At 42.7% G+C, this 21,401-nt stretch overlaps 1 protein-coding gene across 2 annotated transcripts in view; it reads left to right on the forward strand.

The window, feature by feature from the left end:
- LOC138745848 (protein-methionine sulfoxide oxidase mical3a-like) overlaps positions 1-21,401 on the forward strand; it is a 176,120-nt gene that overhangs the window by 136,169 nt on the left and 18,550 nt on the right. For both annotated transcript variants that reach the window (XM_069903247.1, XM_069903248.1), the window contains 6 exons: positions 4,309-4,397; positions 5,034-6,729; positions 7,985-8,079; positions 12,877-12,984; positions 14,264-14,357; positions 17,050-17,100. In XM_069903247.1, coding sequence (XP_069759348.1) covers positions 4,309-4,397; positions 5,034-6,729; positions 7,985-8,079; positions 12,877-12,984; positions 14,264-14,357; positions 17,050-17,100 — 2,133 coding nt within the window. The remainder of the gene's footprint in view (positions 1-4,308; positions 4,398-5,033; positions 6,730-7,984; positions 8,080-12,876; positions 12,985-14,263; positions 14,358-17,049; positions 17,101-21,401) is intronic.

Consider the following 21,401-nt stretch of genomic DNA (forward strand, 5'->3'; position numbering starts at 1 on the left):
AGCATTCTTCACCATTATCTTGAACCATCTGTTAATGGTGTGAGGGCATATTCATGATGTGCATAAGAGATGGTTTATTCAGATCACTAGGTTAAAGAACAGGATTAGATCTAAAGTATCCTGTTCCTCAACACTAAATTGAATGATGTACAGTGATAAAGAATTAATTGGTGATATGAAGATTAAGGACTCCTTCAAGTTGGAACCATAATCATAAAATAGAATTTTATATAAAGATTAACAGTTATGCAGGTTAATCTGAAACTAGGGTCTTAAACCTGATAAGCTTTTAAGATTCTTTACAGTCAGTTGAAAGAAGGTGTCTCAACCATTATTTATGATCCAATAGAATATTAAGGCTATTTAAAGATAAAGATATGACGTGGGTGTCATTAGAACTGATGCCTGTATACTGGCATGGAATCATGTCATACTCCTTACAGATATCATCCAGTTCCTCAGGAATCCTCATTCAGACTCCAATAAACTGCACTAAAATTTTATCAAACATCCTCACAGTTGTTTTGATGCATGATTAAGTAATGAGGTATGAGTTGACTAAAGTTTAAAGAGTTAATACATAGTTTACAAGGAATGCATAAAAAACTAAAAAAAATCATGTGCACATGCCTATCAAGGGAAGTTAATGATAGCATCAGATCAAAGGAAAGGGTTGTCAAAAAAGTAATAATCCTGAGGTGTATAAAAATTACAGTTGAGTATAACAGTGGTATTGTAGGAGGCTTATGATAAAGAGGGTCCCTTACAGACTGAGAGAGGATAAACTATAGAGAGTAACATGAAAGTGACAGAGAAATTAAATGAAAATATTCTATATTTTGGAAAACAATGTAGAAAATCTCCCAGAAACAGTGGAGAATTATAGATCTAGCGCGATCAAAGAAATGATCATTAATAAAATAGTCTTGAAGAAATTAATGAGAACGAAGTGATAAATCAACAGAACCAGATTATGTGCCATCATTCTAGGACAGTTCCTGTGGTTTGAAAGTTTGCTCTCTCTCCTTTCTTAAATAGTGCAGTTACATTTACAAAGAAACAAGGGACTACAGACCATGTGGCCTGACATCAGAATTGGAGAAAATAACGGTCTATTTTTAAGGAACTGGTAGGAAGCTACTTTTTTTTTTAAAAATTGGCCAGAGTTAGCATAGATTTATGAAAGTAGAATGGGTGTTTGGGATTTTCAGAAAGCCTTCAGTAAAATGATACCCAAGAGATCAATTAGACAAAAATTAGGGTGCACTACATTCTAATTTAAGGATTAATTTAATGGACTGTAATATACTGTAGAGTACTATAAATAAGCCATTTTTCATTTCAAAAGCAGTGTTCAGTGAGGTTCCGTCAGGATCAGTGCTGCAAGGGCTCAGCTTTTGGCAGTCAATGTAACTTTTTGAGGGCATCAAGTTTAATGTATCCAAATATATAGGTGAAACAAAGCTAGTGTGGGATGGGAAGAGACCTCACTAATTCTCCTCCAACCCCCACATGACCACCTCAGACCTCCCCAGACTTAATTTTGTCTCCATTCCCACACACATATCCCCCCCCCCCCCCCACCCCATGGCTCCATCTTCCACCACCATCTGCCCACTGGATTCTTAAGCTCTCTCATGTCCTGCACCCTGTAAGGTAAAACATCATGAGATGGGAATGTGTAGGGAGTTACCCTGTACAGGGCAGTAACAAGAAGGGGAGGTGTCCTTGTACTCCTGTTAGGTAAAACATCATGAGATGGGACCGGAGAAGGAGTCACCCAGTACTAAGGAGTAACAGAATGCATCCTTGTACTTACAAGATAAGAGAGACATTGATGGATTGAGAGGCAGGAAGCTAGCAGGGAAAGGATAGCAACAGTTTTAGTCATTGGACAAGTAATGATATGATGATGTTCTAAGCATGTATCCAAGGGTATAAAAAATCACCATTTTGCTGATAACGGCAGAATGCATTCTCCGACTAACTTTGTTAGTCGCAAGTGTTACAATCCGGTAATAAAGAACAAAGAACCCTGATTTCGACTCAGCCTGGTGTTTGTCTCACTCATTCATGAACAAAGCAGACCTAACAACCCCCCCACCCCCCCATCCCCTTCAGTTCCATTTGGCCACTCTTTATTCACCATTCTCACCTCTCAGACTCCACCCTGTATAACTCAACTTCCTCCATCCAACCTCTTTGTTTTTCTTGCCTTTCTCTTCTATGCCTGGCATCTGCCAACCTACTGCCTGTCTGTCATGTTCCATGATTCACCTATCCCTGTCTCACCTCTCCAACAGTGTGCCCTCTTTACTCTGGCTTCTGTACTATATTTGCTCAGTCTTTATAAAAAGTTTTGGTTCAAACATTGACCATTCTTTTTCTCGCAGTGATGCTGCTTGGCTGACTGTTTTCTTCCAACAGATTGTGTTTAGTTCTCACAGAGTTTGTGCAGTCCAGCTCACCTTCCATCCACCCATGTCACCCACCCTTGCCTGGAGCAGGTCCCTGAAGAAAACTGATTGCTGGCTACCTACCTTTTCCTTTTTTTCTTTCTTTTTTTTTTCTTTTCCCCTGACCCATCCCTGCCCTGGCCTGTCCCGTCCCTCTATCACAGCACAAGCTTTTTTATCATGGCACAAGCCCTACCTTTTCCTATCAGAATTAATAATCCAGATGTTGAAAAGGACTTGACTGCTGATTAGGTCAGGCTGCCTCTATCATTCAGACAAATATAAAATGATTAAGCATGTTGAACAGTTTTGTAGCTCCTTCTCCCTTGAAGTGTTTCCCTCTCCTCATCTGTGGTTGCAACAGGTCATACTGGCAGAGCAAGAAGGGCAGATCACCAGAGTCTTGGAAATGTGCAAAGTTTTGTGTTCTGCCACTGGACTCTTCAGAGACTCCAGTGATACAGCATGACCATGGAAATCCCAGTGATCAACTGGACCTCTACACATGCACATTTATGGAATCAGGCAAAACATTTTATTGTACATCCTTCAAACTCATTTTGTCATACTCTCTCCTCTCCTGTTGTCCTTGCATCTGCTTATCTATGAGTGATAATACTTGGTGCACCATCCAAGGCTGAATGCATCACAGTATGGTATGGGAGTTGCTCTGCTCAAGATCATATGAAACTTCAGAAGGTGGTGAATGCAGCTCAGAGCATCACACAAACTTCCCTCCCTTCCATGGACTCTACATCTCCTGCTGCTTAGAAAAGGCAGCCAACATGCAGAAGAACCTATCCTACCCCGGACATGCACTCTTCTCTCTCCTCCCATTGGGGAGAAGGCTTAGAAGTATGAAGACTCATATCAACTAGCTTAAAGACAATTTCTTCCCTGCAGCCATCAAGCTCCTGAATGAAGCCCATAACAGTGTTATAATGTTGCTAATTGATCTTCCTGTTCTTTGCAATCCTGTACTCTGTAATAGTGTTCTTTACGTGGTTTTATGAATGTTGGAGATAAAAGAACCCTTCTCACTGTACTAGGTATAATGTGACAAATAAGTTTAAACTTGCCTTTCCTCCATTGATGCTAACTGATCTCCTAGTTATTTCCAGCTTTGAGTCATGGAGTATACAAACAGAATGGGTCCTTCAGCCCACTCAATGTACACCAACCATCAACCACCCATTTGTACTAATCCTAAATTAATCTAATTGTTTTTGTTCTTCCTTACATTCCTATCAGGTCCTCCCAAATTCTACCACTCACCTACACTCAAAGGTTGGGGGGGTGGGGGGTGGATTTACAGTGGCCAATTAACCTCCTACCCATGTGTCTGGGGTGTGGAGGAAACCAAAGCATTCAAGGGAAACTCGCATGTAACAGGAAGAATTTGAAGACTCCACACAAACAGTGCCAGATATCAGGATTGAATCCAAGTCTTTGGCACCATGAATCAGTAGCTCTACTAGCTGCACCATTATGCTCTAGTGACCTTTTTTAGTTATCTGCTTCTCACTTTTTTATTCCACACCCTCTCTCTACCTTGCTATTTATTTCCCTATGCCTTTTCTTTCCTGTTCTTTTGCAATTCCATCCATTTCCCTTCATTCTTTAATCTCAATTTCAGAGCCTCTGCCATTTTCTTTTCTTTTTCCTGGCTCTGTGTCTGCACACCTCTACTGAAAGTGGACAACATCCACCCCCCCCCCCACCCCCACCCCCCAATTGACTCTGGGTTAAAAACAGAACAAATGACTGCAGATTAATTTAAGGGGAAGTTCAAATTAACAGTGATATAAGGTTATAGCATTTTTCTGAATGGATGATTTTTTGATATATTTAGATGGATTCATACCAACATACCAAGTCCTTTCAGAGAGCAGTGCAGACCCTCAGATATCTTCTGTCAATTCTGAGAGAGATCAATCAGAGGTACCGTAAATACATTTGTGGGGCTTTGGGTAGTCTGGCTCAAAAATGGGTCTTTGAATAATCTGGCTAGGAATGGGTGGCTGGGAGATCTGGCCATGCATGGGTCACTGGGAAATATGGCCAGGAATAGGTGTTCTAGGTAGACATGGGTAGCTGGGTGATCTGGCCACGCTTGGGTCCTAGGAGATCTGGTTAGGAGTGGGTCCATAGTAGATCTGACCAAGAATAGATCTCTGAGTGATCTGGTCAGGAATGGGTGATTTCTGGCTGGGCATGGATGGGTCTCTGGGTGATCTGGATCGAGACTCTCCTCCAGATCCAAGGCATATTATGTTTGTTGTACATGCAGTTTTTTTGGGAGAGTGTTTGAATAGCCCACAGTGATTATTCAACTCAATTAGAAAGACAAGTGAGTTCCCCTTTGCTGTGGATTTTCCAAGGGTACAGCACCCAACTTATTGATTGTAGGCTCTTAGCACCATGCCGTGACTGCCTTGAACTTACTGCCCTCCTCTTTGTGTACTCGGGAACCTAAGGCATTTCAGAAGAAAGGAAAGGGGGCAATTTCTAACTCTATCTGTGCATTCGCAACTAGTCCATACAAGTTTAAAACATCTTTCTTTTCCTCTTGAACAGGTTGATGAGTTCAATTCTTCCTTGAAACCATCGTCCTCGGAAAGGAGAGAACAGTCACAAGAAATTCCCAGCTCTCTTTCCGACCTCTCTCCATTACAGCTGCAACCTCTGTTCTTCCCAGAAATATCCTCACCTTGCTCACCAGTGAGATCTCAGCCAGCAGCCACACCTCCAGCCCAAAGTACAGCCATCTGCTGCCAGCCACTAACATCTCCTAAAGCAGCTAGCCCCATCACCGCTCATTCACCGGTGAAATCCCAGCCACTTTCTGCCATACTAACATCCACTCCAATAACTGAGCCTGGCAATGACTGGCAAAACTATGGAAGGAGCAATGGGGGAGAGAAACCATCCAGAAAGGACCCAGCTGATGAGTTTTGGCTGAGGAGCATAGAAATGAGGAAAAGTCTTGGAATTCGTCCCCTAGAGCGAACCAGTGGCTCAGAAACCAGCTTCACCTTATCCACTACAGGATCTGCTTCTCCTCGGTCCTTCACGCCAGAGGAGATGTTTGATGAGCGTACGACCAGTCCTCAGCCACCCTCCAGGACTCCGAACATGTCTGCAGTTGAAGAGGAAATCCTACCATCTCTGACCTCGAGTCCATCCATAGTGCTGGAGCCTAAGAGCTCGGACAGTGGCCAGAGGGGCTTGACCAGCACCTCTGGGGTAGGCTTGAATGGAAGCTTGAGCAATACCAGGACTGCAGCCAGTGAGAGCCTGAATAATTCAGACACCATGTTAACCCCTCCCTCCAGTCCGCCACCTCCACCCCCTGCCAACGAGGAGCCAGCTACCTTGCGCCGAAAGAAGCACCGTAACCCAAAGGAGAGTCCGGCTAGACAAGTCCCTGTGCATCAAGTGAATGACCAGGCCGGCTTAGAACAGCAGGCATCAAGCTCACAATCAGGAGAGACGAGAAAGTCGCTGGCAGAAAGCATTGATGAAATTCCATTTGCAGATGATGTGGAGGATACATATGATGACAGGACACCCGATGCTTACCTCCAGGAGAGGTTCTACACCCCCACTGGTAGATTGGACAAGCAGGAGAAACCCTGCAAGCTGACATTCACCCAAGAAATTAAGGCTGCGGATGGGCTACCCACTGACGGGAAGCGGCGGCCGCTGACACATATCTCCCCCGAGGCCAAGGAGATTGCCAAGGAAAGGATGAGGGCTCGAGAGAAGTCGGTCAAAAGCCAAGCTCTTCGGGATGCCATGGCCAAAGAGCTGAGAAAGATGAAAGAAATGGAAGCATTGGAAAGATCCTCAACTCCTTCCGAGAAAGCTCATGATGTCTGTGTTGAGACTACATCTTCCTTCACTGCTGAGTTAACCAATGGTCACAAGGTGCAGCAAGAGCCAGAGGTGGAAAAGTTGCTGTATCCAGCACCATCACAGGATCACAGTTACGAGGCCTCTGGGGCTTCTTCTGAGGGTTCTGCTGGCAAAACCAAGAAGAGAACCTCCCTGTTTTCACCACGGAGGAGCAAAAAGGACAAAAAGTCTAAGACTGAGAGCAACCTGACTGAGGAATTCACCAAGCCCAAGTCTATTTGGAAATCTGTCTTCTCCAGTTACAGGAAGGACAGAAAGAAGAAGGAGGAGAAAACATTCACTGGATCACCACCCAGCAGCAACATCATCAACTCCACCACCAAACGCAGCTCTGACATCCTACGCACAGCAGTCGGTAGGAGACAAATATCTTCCCTCAGCCTGAAACTGCTCAACATGATGCCCTCACACTTTAACTCACTGCCATCAACTTCATCTCCAAACATACTGACTTTAGTCCTTTCTGGTGGAGGTTGGGGGAAGGGGGGTGGGGTAATCACTGTGCCCTACTGTCAACTGTGTTTTCCCTTCATTTGTTGTCCCATCTCAGCCAAATCCTTCACATCCAAATCATTGTGCAAACAGAACAAAGACTAAGAAACCTCATTTGAAAAAAACCATCAACCATTGCTCCGTTTTCTCCCACCGAGCAACTAGCATTACTCTTCTTTCAGCTTCTTCTGAAAATCCTCCCATGTGGCAGATACATTTTGTGCATTTCCATCCAAAAGGTCTCCTTGTTTCAATTAAATTAGTTGATCCCAACCTTCCCTTGACATGGCAATATCACTAATTCTTCTTGTCTTTAAGTTAATACAGTTCAGACACTTTTCCAATAATTTAATTATACATTTACTGATTCCAATAATTTAATTATTAATTATACATTTACTGATGACTTAATTTTTCAGTCATAGTTATACATCATGGAAACAGCCCTTTAGCCCAACTTGCTGACCAAGTTGTCTAACGATGCTAGTGCCATAGTCCTCTGAACCTTTCCTCTGTATGCAGCTGTCTAAATGTCTTTTAAACATTATACTTGTACCCATCATCTGGCTTTCACTTTTTAAACAAGGATGTAGCCTACCAATCTCCTTCATTCATGCTCTATTGCTGAATAGGATTGAAATGTGATGAGATATACTCAAGCCTTTCTCACAATTACTGGGCAGGGCAGCAGAGCAGGGAATGGCAGTTTTAAGCTCTTTCTCTAGGCACTACCACTGCACCAGGAATACTCAACCTGTGGATGTCATGCATGAAGTGAGGTGGGTATATACACCAGATACCTCATCTGGATATTATCAGGGTGGTGACGTACATGGGATTTCTGAGTATTATCACTCTAGAAGTGAGGGACTGCTGCATGGAGGCCCTTGCTATGGGGTTGTTGGGTTATACAGGATATTTGGACACTATAGCTGTTATATGTATATGGGAAATACATGGTATTGCCCCTGAACAAAGGGCATACAATTACATATGAACTTCTTTAGTTCCATCAATCCAAGGATCTCAGACATGACCAGGATCTCAGACATGACCTGGACACATTCATTGTTCAATTTATTTCAGGGACACTGGTCTTACATGATTGTTTGTTGCAGAACTCCAGCTCCGTCAACACCTGAGTTTGTCAGAGGACTCTGACTTGTCCAGTGACGATATACTTGAGAGGACCTCACAACGCTCCAGGAGAGAGGTAGCCAGGCACTGCTGTGTGTATGGGAGCTGTGTGATATGTGTGTCAAAAGTATTTGTGGATTGTCTATGTTGCTGAATGGTCCAAGATGAGTGAGGCTGGGCCAGTCAAATTGGGGTAAACATAAATCTAGTAAACATATTAAAGAGAAGATGATAGTAGTTGGGTTTAGGGGCATGATTGCTCTCAGTCGTGATTGGATTTAGGATTGGGATTGTAAAAGGAATCAACTTTAGTGGTAGAACTGTGGTAGGTCCAGGGCCCAGATGAACAGGGATAAAAGGTTTCAGGGATCCCAGTGTATTAGAGGAGTCCATGTGTTCAAGGATAGAAGGACCCCAATGTAAGGGATGGAAGGGTCTAGGGCAGAGATAAGGAGTTTCAAGAGTTCAAAGATAGAATTGTCTCATTTTCCGACGAACAAGGGTCCAAATGTTCTGACGTTCACTGTACTGAGGGAAAGGAATCTAAGCTTAACAGGTAAGAGTCCAAGAGACGTCAATAGAACGAAGGGGACAAAGGTCCATGTGTCCTTGAATCTATAGTTTCATTAGGGAAGTCAAGTTTACAGAGGTCATTGTGTTCGTTAACAGAGATAGAGAGGACCATATGCGTAGTTTCAGAAGCGTACAACCCAAATATATAGAGGTAGGCGTCCAAATGTATATGGAGGCCCAAGTAGACAAATCCAAATATACAAAAGAAGCCAAGTATTAATGGAGGAAGGGTTAACAAGGACAAAAGTAGGGGGTCCACGTATGTGTGTAGGGTTTTAAATGTATTGGGGTACGTTTGAGAACCTGTTGTTGATTCGTGAGTGAGAGCTGAATTGGTTGTTGAACATGATGAGATGTTGGGATTTGTTAGTTTGAGGACATGGGATTGGTTGGTAAGCATGAGGTCACAGCACAGTTGACTGATTAGCATGAAGACCTATGGGGATCATTTGGTGAGTGTTATGACACACTTGTTTGTGAGATTGAGGACACATGTAGTTGGTTGGTGAGGATGAGGGCATGCTGGGGTGGATTGATGATTGAGGACATTAAGGTTGGTGGGTGAGTGTGAGGACACGATGCAGTTAGTTCATGGACATCAAGATTATTTAAATGTGTGTGTGACACAATGGTGTGATTGGTTGATGAACAGGAGGCAAAGTGAATTGGTAAGTGAGACTGAGGACACAGTAAATTGATTGGTGAATCTGAAGGAATGATACAATTTGTGGTTAGTGAAGATATGGTACAGCTTAAGAGTTTGAGAGCACATCAGGGTTGGTTGGTGAGTTTGGAGTTGTATGGAGACACAATGTGGTTTGTTACTTTACAACTAATTTGTCTTTGTTATTATATTCTGTTGTCAAACTGTTCCTTTCTAAGTTGTTTTTTCCCTCTCTCCTTGAGACTGTCTATGTTCCTCATGCTCTGGCATTCAGGAGATCATACACATACAAGGTAGAGTGCTGTACACTGGCATTGAATGGCTGGAATACCGTCAACACTGTTTAAACAAACATTTTCTTCCAGAGGTGGGATAGGAGAGCACTTGCAGTTGAGGAATGTAGGTGGTTAGAGGATGTGTGGGGAGTAATTGTGTTAACTGGGGAGAGGGAAAAGGAAGTTTCGCATGGTCTGGGGAAGGGTAAGTAAATATAGGAGAGTAAGTTCTTGCAGGAGATGACTTTTCAGAGCCTTCAAAGTCAGGGAGTGACAATAGTTTAATTTCACCTCTTTTATAAAACAAGCTCCTTAATTCTGTCATTTCAGTTCTTGATTCCCCCAGCAGTGGGAACAGTTCCTGTCTATCTTCTTGGTAATAACTCACATGGATCTAAATACTCTGTCAGATCTCCTGACCCCCTCCTTTGTTCTGAGAATCACTACAACCATGTGTATAATAAGAACTCAACTCCCTGGAATCATATATTAGTGAATCTCTTTTGTATCCTTTCCATATCCTTCACATCTTTCCAGAGGCTTGAGCACAAATTAGATATCTACTCCAGTTGTGGCCAGTCCACTGTTCATAAAAGATTCATCATGAATTCTTCATCTGTATTTCCAAAGTTTGGAATTCCATATCCTTTTTCAACTTTTTTTTCAGCTCAACCAGCCACATCAAACAAAATAAGCACATATACACACAGATCTCCGTTCTTGTACCCTTTTCCCAACATGCCCATTATAATTATCATCTTCCCAACAAAATGTGACAGTTCATTTCCCAGTTTTACATTTCATCTGCCATCCTACTGTCCATTCTGCAAGCCTCTCTGTACCACCTTCATTCCCAAACCTCATTATGTCTCCAATTTTCATGTCCTCTGTAAATCTGAAATAAAAGCAGTGGAACGTAATATGTAAATAAATAAAAGCAGTGGTTCTAGAACCAATCTATGGTTCCCTCCAGTCTGGAGAAACAACTTTTCACTCTGTTTGCTGTGTTTTCTATCGAAGTTGCTGCAGCCCTTTTATTATATTCCCTTTAATTGTAATGAAAGCCTATTATATGGCACTTATTGGCCTCTCTGTAGTCCACATCATCCCTATTTCTCTCATCGACTACCTCTGTTATTTGATGATCAAAAAACTTTATTAGATTTAATTTATCTTTTAACAAACCTAGGTTGGCTTTCACTAATCAATGACTGATAATTCTGCCCCTGACTATTGTTTTTTTAAACTTTTCCCACCTTTGAGGTTGAAATAAATAATGTGTAGTAATTGGATTTATCCTTGCACCCTACTTTGAACAAGAGGTGCAGCATTTGCAATTCTCCACTCCTTAGGCAATGCCACTAATGTTGGGATGATTTATCACTGGGGTTTCTTCAATATCCTACCTTGCTTCCCTGAGCAACATAGGATGCATTTCACTGCACCAAATGCTTTATCTTCTAGTCTTTTCATTACTACCTTGTTATCAATTTTTAGCCCTTCCACAATTTCAATTATATATATTTTTTTGCAGCAATTTCAGAAACATTTTTATTTGGTTAACTCTGGCATAAAGATCTCAGCACCTCAGCCATGCCCTCTGCATCGACAAGTAAACTTTCTTTATGATCTGTACAATCTTTCCCCTTATTACTCATTTCACATCTGCTGGCAGTCTTTTCTCCATTTGTCTCCATTACCTGTTTTATTTCTCCCGAATTTCCTGTAATAAGCCTGGTTCACACTGTCATCAAAAAAAATGGCAATGCTGCCAGAGTTACTGCAACGGCAGCACTGCCCTGGTGCAGACCCGCGGAGAGCAAGAAGACGCAGCGCTCCTCCGCAAGATTCTACCACCCAGTCCAACTACCGACGGCTCTGTACAGGCTTTAGTAGCCTGTTATTTTATTTTTTTAAATCCTGAGGCCATGGGGTCTGGGCCCAAGATGACGGCCCTTGTGTTTGGCAGCAGCCTCAAGGGGTTGCAGACTCCAGGGAAGCAGAGGACTCGTGCAGGCACCAGAAAATGGGGAGGCCATTCCCTGTTTGAGAAGTAGAAGACCCACAGAACAGTGATCACAACAGCGAACCAGTGAGAGGCTCCGCAGCTAAAGAACACACAGGCAGTTGGTTGTTGGTGACTCGAGACGAGGGACCCACGTAGGTTGTGGGCTGCTGGAGACTGACTGAAGGGGTACCAGGTATTGGAACTGGGATGCAAGAGAGTGCCGAGGGCACTGAAGGGTTCCTGATTATGTTGGAAATTTGGATCTGGAGTCAGGTTGCTGATTGTTTGGACTGTGTGGCTGCAGGCGAATCCATGGACACTCAGTGACTCTGAAGGAACCTCTTTGGCTTCTCTTTCTCTGACTGAGGCACCCGTCAATTTCTGCTGATGGCAATCTGTCTGCCTTACAGCAGACTAAAGCAAATTTTGTGTAATATTACACATTTTATTATATGACAATAGGGAATCTTGAATCATCTGCTCTGTTTTCTTCTTTCTGCTCTTGCTCATTGATGGAACGCATTCATTTCATGAACTCATTTTACACTGGCATGAGAAACCAGGATTAACATATATTGGGGTACTAGAAACTGCAAAAAATAAAATCCTTCCAATTCACCCACACAATAAATGGGAACTTGCAGGTTTAAATGGGTACAATCCACTACAATTTTCCCGTAGCTCCAGTTATCAGGAATCATTTTCCTTCCACTGTTTTCATCTGGTCCTCCTGATTATCCATAGTAGAGGAGAAGAGTAAATATCCATGAATATTCATGTGCAGTTGCCTTTCAGTTAGCTTTTGAGTATAGAAAAATAAAAGTAATCTTACTAAGTTTTTAAGATTAGGATAGATTCAAGTGTGTCCATATTATGATAGAGCTGTTGGCACAAAACATTAAAGAAGTAATGAAAATAAATATAAGAGCCAAAATATGGCAGAGATTTATCATTGGGCCATCGCTGCCTCATGTACCAATTGGTTTGCAAAAATAAATAACCGATTAGTTGACCCAAGTACAGTATTGCTGTATTGAATTAGATCTCCTTATATCTTGACTTGATATTCTCCAACAGTGAAGCAGATTTGATTGGTGCACTCAGTTTTTTTTTATTTTGGTGGGCTTTCTGCAGTAGGTACACGTACCTTTTGTTTGTGTTCCATGGACCCAGTAGCTTGTGATGTCCATGTCCAGATTTAACAGTGGCTGTAGATACAATGTTGTGTGAACCTCTCAAACCATGTCCACTAGAAATGCCGAGCTCACTGATAGTTCCTGGTGTTTGCCCCATGTTTCAATGGAAAAGCTGCTCACGATAAGCAAGTGTGAAGTCTCTGCTCTCTTATTTCAGAAACCCTACACAGAGGAAGAGCTCAACTCCAAGCTGACTCGGAAGGTACAAAAGGCAGCCCGAAGACAAGCCAAACAGGAAGAGCTGAAGAGGCTACACAGAGCACAGGTCAGTTGATTTATTGGCACATCCTATCAGTATGACTAATGTGGAAGAAAGATTCTGTATAGAAGGTAAAGCCAAAAACCTCAAAACAATGGGCAGAGGCAGAACCATGCCTTTGGGGTTCCATGTTAAAGACTCCATCTCAAACGAATCCACACCTTCCTCTATCTTGTTTCTCTATTTCAGGAAACCAATTTTTAATTGGCATTTATTACACACAAAACACATGTCAAATGCCTAAATATAAAATTCACATCCTGTTTCCCAATTTAACGAAGAAAAGCTGGAGGGACACCACGTGAGGCAGCATCCAGAGTGAAATGGACAGTTAGCATTTCATGTCCAAAACATTGACTAATGATTTCACTCCACAGATGCTCCTTTTTTTGTGTGATCCTTCCAGTTTCCCTTTGTTCATTCAAGATTCCAGCATCTGTAGTTTCTTCATCCAATTTCCTACATTGGCATGGGACATTGAGGGAGAGGGATGGACACACTAGGCTACACAGTCCTGATGTAAATAAATTAGAGTTACTTTGAAATTGCATCCTTCTGGCATACCCTGCTCCAAAGGGAATAGTGATTTATCTTGGTCATTGCCCTTAAGAGTTAACAGGGTCTACAGCGGGGTGGGGGGGGGGGGGCTGTGAGCCAGAGGACATGATAATGACATAGACAAAAATGGGTTAGAGGTCCTGTAAAGCAAGGTTAGGGAGTTAGGAAAGTGGTTAAAAGTAGGAACTCCAAAGATGCTACTCTGGATTACTCCTGGTGCCATGAGATAGGGAAGGTCAGAACAGGAAGCTAGTGCAGACAAATGAGTGGTTGATGAAATGGAGTAGGGCCAGGATTTCAAGCTCTTGGATCATTGGAACCTTTTGTGGGGAAGGGATGACCTGTATAAGTGGGACAGGTTGCACAAGAACTGGAGGGGAACCAATAACCTGGCAGGGAGGTTTGCTAATGTGGTTTAAACTAGATTTGCAGGGAGTGGGAACCAAATTAAGAGGCAGAGGGAGAATAACAGGTTCTAATGTTCACACTGCCAGGGGATAACAGATTCTATGGTTCACTCTGCTGGGTTAGGGGTAACATATTCTATAGTTTACTGTCAAAGAGGGGTAACAGGTTCTTTGGGTCACTCTGCCACAGGGGTAACAGGTTGGCTGTGACTCTACAGGTGTCATTGACTCTTGCACATTGCTCTCTGCTCTTACAGGGAGTGATCGTTCTGCTGGACTGCCCTGTCGCCTGATTTGAATAAACTCCTTTGCTTTCACAGATCATTCAGCGGCAACTGGAGCAGGTGGAGGAGAAACAGCGGCAGCTGGAGGAGCGGGGAGTTGCTGTCGAGAAGGCTCTCCGGGGAGAAGCAGGTAACTCTCCTCTGTGTTCACCATGGTCAACGCTGCTGAAGAAGGGCAGTCCAATGGTAGATTCTTGTTGAGGCCCAATAATGCTTGCAACTGAGGGGATGGGATGCTGAGAAAGCTGACCCCTCCCCATTAGCCAGAGGTTGCATGAGCCTTACCCACTGTCCAGAATTGTATTAAATCATTGGTCTCCAGCCAGGGTTAGTTACAGACTCCCTTCAGTTGCTTCTTCCATCCTATGTCAATATGGATGCAGCTGGGATAACCATTCACTGTCAGCTAGAGTCATCCATGACAGCCTTGCCCTTTAATTCACTTTCAATCACAGCCTTACCCAAGGTAACCCCTTCAATTCACTGTCAATCACAGCCTTGCCCAGGGTTTCTAAATATCCAGTATCAATTATAGCTGTGCCCACCATCTCAAATACAATCCATTGTAAATCATTGACCTGTCCAGGGTTGCTTTTTCTATTCAGTGAATATTACAAACCCTCCAAAGTTCACCCTGTCCATTATAGCCATGTCCAGGTGTTCCACATAAGGCAGGTCAAATCATGCCAGCATCACTCATTCCATCTATGGATGTTCACAGATCTGTACAATGTCATTGAACAAAGCAAATTCACAACAGTAGTGTTGTGAATTCACTTGAAAGAGATGGTTTTTAGATCAGTATATCTAGGAACTTAAAGGGCAACAGGTTATTTTGTTTTCATCTGATATTGTGTATCAGAGTGACTGGAAGCAGAGGTTTTCTATCCAAAATGGGCATGGAGGCTCGAGATAAAGATCAAATAGATATTTGGATATTGAGGGCATCCATGAACATGGTAAGTGCACAAAAGTAATGCTAAGGAAGAAGATCAGCCCTAGTCAGATTGGATGGTGGAGCAGGATCTAGTGGACTTAATGGATGATAGATTTATTTCTTTTGTTCCTATGTTCACTCACTATATCCAGTCAGACACAGTCCTGTCCACATCATTCACTCTGGGATTAATCACAGTCACTCTTTGATCACTCAAGGATATTAAGCACTATCCTTCCTCAATCACTAATTCTGGGATTAATCTGGGCACCACAATTAAGGGTAGTGCAATACTATTACACTACCAGCAATCTGGGTTTGAATCCAGCACTGTCAAGGAGTTTGAATGATCTCCCCATGACCTGCATGGGTCTTCACCAGGTGCTCTGGTTTCCTCACATCCTTCAAAATGGATGGAGTTGGTCGGTTAATTGGGTGTAATTGGTGGCATGGGTTTCATGGGCCAGAAGGGCCTCTTCCATGCTAAATCATTAAAATTATTTTTTTTAAATTAAGCACTTCCCTTCTTAAATCACACGTTCTGGGATTTATTCCAGCTCTTCACTTTGAGATTAAGCAATCCTTCACAGATCACTCTGGGATTAAACACTGTCCTTTGTAGATAACTCGTGGATTAAACACAGTCACTCTGAGATTAAGAAATAGTGGTTCCACTACCCTCTAAGAATCAATTAGGGATGGGGACTGAATGCTGTTCTCATCAGTTATATCCACCTCCAAAATATTAATAAAGTTTAGGTTTTCATTGTTCCCAATCTCAGTAGCATATTGTCAGACAGGGTTACAGCCTCTCTGTCCCATCACCTGGGATCCTGTCGACATGGGAGATCTGATCCTGATGCCACCAGCTTGGAATATACAAAAGTGCTGGAAAACTTGAGGTCACGCAGGCTTTTGTGTACTTCCTACTTTTGTGACCTGCTGAGGTTCTCCAGCACATCTGTGTATTGCACTCAATAATAGCATCTGTAGACTTTCCTATTTAATTCCAGCATCTTGGAATTCTTCACCAGCCGAGCTTTGAACTCCTAAACACAGAACCAGTGCTAACAGTAATTCCAGCACAATGGCTTTCTTACCAGCTGATTTCCAATCCAGTACTGTCAAACAATGCAGTATGATTTTTCTGCACAAGAGAGCTCCTTTAACTTGTTTACACATTGAGCATACCTGCAGGAGAGCAACTTGGTGCATCACCCTGAACTCTCCTATTACAAACTGCATCTATTGCACTGTTACCAGAGAAGGCTGCACCTCCTGTGTCCCCCATAATGATGCTGAAATAAGCATAACTCATCCCAATGCTGGGACTTGAGGACAGCCCATCAGATTGCTGAAAGAATGAGATACTAAGGGTCATCTCCACAACCAGTTCTACCTATCACTGGCTACACTGCTGTTTTGAACATAGCCAGCTCTCTCTGCCATTACCTCAGCGGTGAGCATTGGGTCTCTGGTAATCAATAGGTTTCTGGGCGAGCCTGTCCTACTTTGCCAAACTGTCAATTTCTGTCCAATGAAGTTGCTCAAGAGGTTTGCCATTTCTCTGTCAGAAGCCAGTGAGTAAACAAGTTCTCAGAGGCTTTAGCTGTCAACAAAACTACCATTCAAAGTAAGCCTTCAAATCGAGCATCCTGCATGCAAAACTTTTGAGGTTGCAACACTGTAACAACACGGGACAGTAGAGCACTTGGCCTGAAGAGTGCCACCTCGCAGGGCCAGTCTGGAAAATGCTGCACTGTTCCCAATAAAAGATGCTCACTGAAAGTTTGGGTTTTGGCCCATCTCTTGAGCAGCATATATGCATGTTTTATACTGCGTGTTGCCTGGCATTGTACAGTAACTCTTTCTAATCTTATTATAGACTATTGGGGAGAGTCTAGTTACAGTGAAATCCTCGACTTGCATCTGGGTGGTACGTATGGCTGTCGCTCTGCTTCACCACTCGCTAACCACCTTTCTCTCTAATGGCTTTTCTCTTCCCTTCCATCCTTGACTGCACCCTCTTTTAAGTTGGGTGAGGTTCGTGTATCTGCCTACAAAACAAAACTGTTGGAGGAATTCAATGGGTTATAGACAATAGGAGCTGGGTTGAGCAGCATTTGTGGAGGGGTAGAAGGAATCATTGACTAGGTCAAGACCGGCTTCGAGACTGAGATTGGAAGGTAGACAATATAAAGAGGAGAATGGTGAGACAGGTTAGTAAGTGATGGATAGCAGGCAGATGGAGACAGGTGGGGGAGGAGGAGGGTGAAAGTGTAAACAGGTCCTGGAGGGTGATAATGCTGGAATCCAATAAGTAAGGAAGGTGATAAAGGGAATTGTTAAGGGAGAAGTGAAAGAGAGATGGAACCAAATTTATGGTTAGATGAAATGTGTTGGTAGTAGGTGAATGGAACCAAGGGGTTGAGGGGGGCAGGGGTTGGAAATGGGTGATGGGGGACATGAGAAACAGGATAATAATGGGAGGACCAAGGTGGACTGGAAGGAAAGAGAGGGAGAACACAGGGTAAGGGATACCTGAAATTGGATAATTCAATGTTCAAACTATTGAGTTGTAGATTACCCAGTCGGAATATCTCGATTTTGTTTTATGTCTCTCCCTGGCAGTGGATAAGATCAAGGGCTGACAGGTCAGTGTTGAAATGGCATGGGGAGCTGAAATGTCATGCAATCAGGAGCTTGTGATGTCCATTGCAGACAGAGTGCAGGTGCTTTGCAAATCGGTCACCTACTCTGTTTTGCTTTACCGATGTAGAGGGGGCCACATCAGGAATATTCAGTGTGATAGACAAGGTTGGAGGAGGTGCACATGAATCTTTGCCTCACCTGGAAGAGCTGTTTAGTTCAAGTCTATTTGCATGCTGACTTCAATATATGATTGGCCAAGTTCCCGTTATGGAAGTGGATGGGATTGGGAGAGATAAAGGAAGATGGACTGAGTGCTGCCCTATCCCTGTTATCTCCATCTATGCTAAAATATTAGCATCAACAGAAATGTTGCAACAAGAACTCTCAGAGACCTCACAAAAAACTCTCCTTCTTGTAGTCAACTTGTCCTCCCCCAGCCCCCAGGAACATCAGTCCCTGCAGTGTTTGGAATGCCCTGAGGTTCTCCATAATCAGCTACTATACAGAAAGAAACCAGGACTTGTTCGATTAGATCAACAAGGAGGTCCTGAAGCTAATTAACCACAAATGGAAGGCAATCCTGTATTGGAATCTCTACCATTCATCAAGGGAGAAGAAAAGCTCTATATGCATCTGGTGGCAGGATCTCAGGTAAAGCCTGTATGACCGTAGAATTAATAGTGGTTGGAGACAGCTCTGGAGGCTCAATAGCCCACTGATAATCATGACATGTCCAGGATCTTGAGCCATATGGGACCCAAATCTTGAGCCATATGGGACCCAAATCCCACCACATTAAGAACCAAAAAGAGTAGTGAAATTATCAATGGCAGAGAGGCACTCATTCTCTGCTGGGAACCATGCTTTGAAGGTTTTCTCAACTATAAATCCATCCTGGATATGAGAAACTGCCACTTCATCCCAAAGAAGTATAACAGTCCAGCCTTGCCACTTGACTAAGTTGAAAAAGCCTTGTCCTAACTAAAGAATAACAAGGTCTTAAAGGAAAAAAATATAAAACCATAGAACATTCCAGCACAAAAACAGGCCCTTCGGCACTTCTAGTCTGTGCCGAACTATTATATTCTGTCTAGTCCCACCAGTTCATAACCCTTCCATCCACATACCAGTCCAAATTTTTCTTAAATGTTAAAATTGGGCCCCCATTCACTATTTAAGTTGGCAGGTCATTCCATACTCCTACTACTCAATGTGAAGAGTTCTCTCTAATGTTTCCCTTAAACCTTTTCATCCTTAACCCATGTCCTCTGGTTTGTATGTCAGCTAATCTCTGGAAAATTCCTACCTACATTGACTCTGTCTATACCCAGATACTTTTGTATACCTCTATCAAATCTCCCCTCATCCTTCTACACTCCAGGGAAGGAAGTCCTAATCTGTTTAACCTGACCCTGTGACTCAGTTCCTAAAGTCCTGGCAACACCTTAGTAAATATTCTCTGCACTCTTTCAATCGCATTGATATCTTTACAGTTATCAGGATGGCTTTGTGTGAGGGAAATCATGTTTTGCAAATTTTACTAAATTTTTAAAAAGGTGGCCAAGAGGATCGACAAGGGCAGAGTGGTGCACATTGTGTAAATGGAGTTCAGCGAGAATTTTGACAAGATTTAGCATGGTTGGCTGGTCTGGAAAATTAGATCACATGTGCTCCATGTTAAGCTAGCCATTTGGGTGCACAAAATATTCACAAAGATGTTATCGGGACTGGAGGACTTAAGTTCTAAGTAGAAACTATTATCCGGTACTACTTTTCCTGGAGCGTAGAAGACTATAGGTGATTACCTTATAAAGGTTTATAAAATCAAGAGGGGCATAAATAAGGTAAACAGTCATATTCTTGTTCCCAAGGTAGAGGTCAAAGATTTAAGGTGAGAGGGAAAAGATTTAAAAGGAGGTACATAGAATGAACAAGTAGAGGTGGGTACAATTATTTGAGACATTTGGACAGGTACATGGATATAAAAGGTTGAGAGGGACATGGGCCAAACAGGCAAATGGGAATAGCTCAGGTAGACAAATTGGCTGGAATGGACAAGTTGGGCCAAAATGCCTTAGATTTTACTGAAAGGGGGCTCAAATATAGGCAGCACTCATATTCCTAGTTAGAGTTTTCAGACATAAAGAGGGAAAAATAGCAGAAGGTTAAAATATTGGTTAAAGAACCATTCACAGCTGTAAGGTTCATCAAATGAGGTGTCAGGGTTGAAGTAAGAGTCAAAAAGGGGCAGTTAATTTTTAGGAATGACATTGTAGGTTTTCCCACTGTCGAAGAAGTGTAAGGTTGTTGAAAAACTGTAGGGAGTGTGATGTGGAGAGGCAGAGGATGAGGCCAAATGGAGAAGGAATGAAGAGCTAAAGGGAGGGGGTTAAAATTCAATGTTGTAATAAGGGAAGATGTAGGGTGTGATAAGGAAAGGCAGAGGGATATGGAGAAAAGTTATAAAATGAAGAGATGGCAGGTGTGATAGGAAGGGATAAAATGACCTGTGATGGGGAGGCAGTGAAGAGAGATGGAAGATAATGGGGAAAGGTGCACTCTGCGGTTATTTTTATCTGATATTTCTGTTTCATCACAGGAACCTGAATATTTAGACTTTGGAGCAATAATATTAACATTAGTGAGTGGACTGTAGGTTTCACACTCACTTTCTTTGTTAGCTATCACTGTACACCTCTGCATGAATTTAACCATCTGTCTGGCTTGGTTTCCTGCTCATTGGCTGTGGAAAATCACACAAGTGTGAATGTTAGTACTAGCTATAGCTGTCTTCAGCTGTGATAGTCCCCACTGTTCAATAGCCAATCCACTTGATGTATTCCTTAAAGGTAATGCTGCACAGCTGGAGTTGAAATTTACAATTCAGGGGTTTGAGAGCAGAAGTTGGTCTCTGTGAAGGCCAGCTAAATGTGAAAATTGCAATTTGCTGACTGCCCTGTCTGAATTTGTTTAAATGACCACTTAATGGATAGCTCACTGTAAAGGGGACAGTTATTGTAAATGGGCATAGAGGGTAAAGTCACTGATATGTCCCAGCTGGTTGGTTGCTCCTGGTTTTAAAAGTAGGCTGGTTTGATGCATGCTCTTTATCTAATTCAAATGGTTTCTTCTTTAAATAATTAACTGTTTACTCTTCTCTTCCATCACCTACATACTTTTGACTTCTGATTTGTAGCAACAATTTCACTTGTTCATCAGACTGTCCAGTGATATTGGTTCAATTCGAGCATGGGCACTGACTCGCTTGATTAAACTATAAATTTGTTTTTCCTAACTCAGCATCATGCTGGATTTTTACAGAGATCAAGGAGTTTTCTGCCAAACTGGCTTAGCAAGAGCAAAGACCCTAAAAACTGGAGACCAAAGAATCTACTGTAATAAAGCAGCCATTGTGTCACAGAATAACAATGGAAGGGCAGTGAGTGAAAGAGGCAGAACACTCCACATTTCTGAGCTATACATGGGCAGAGCTTTCCATAACAAACCTCTCCTCCACCTTTTCTAACTATTACGCCCTTTTCTCATGCACTCTTGCTAACCTCTCTCACACACTGTGTAACTCAG

Source organism: Narcine bancroftii, chromosome 11, assembly GCF_036971445.1.
Source record: "Narcine bancroftii isolate sNarBan1 chromosome 11, sNarBan1.hap1, whole genome shotgun sequence".
In the NCBI taxonomy this organism is placed as follows: Eukaryota; Metazoa; Chordata; class Chondrichthyes; order Torpediniformes; family Narcinidae; genus Narcine; species Narcine bancroftii.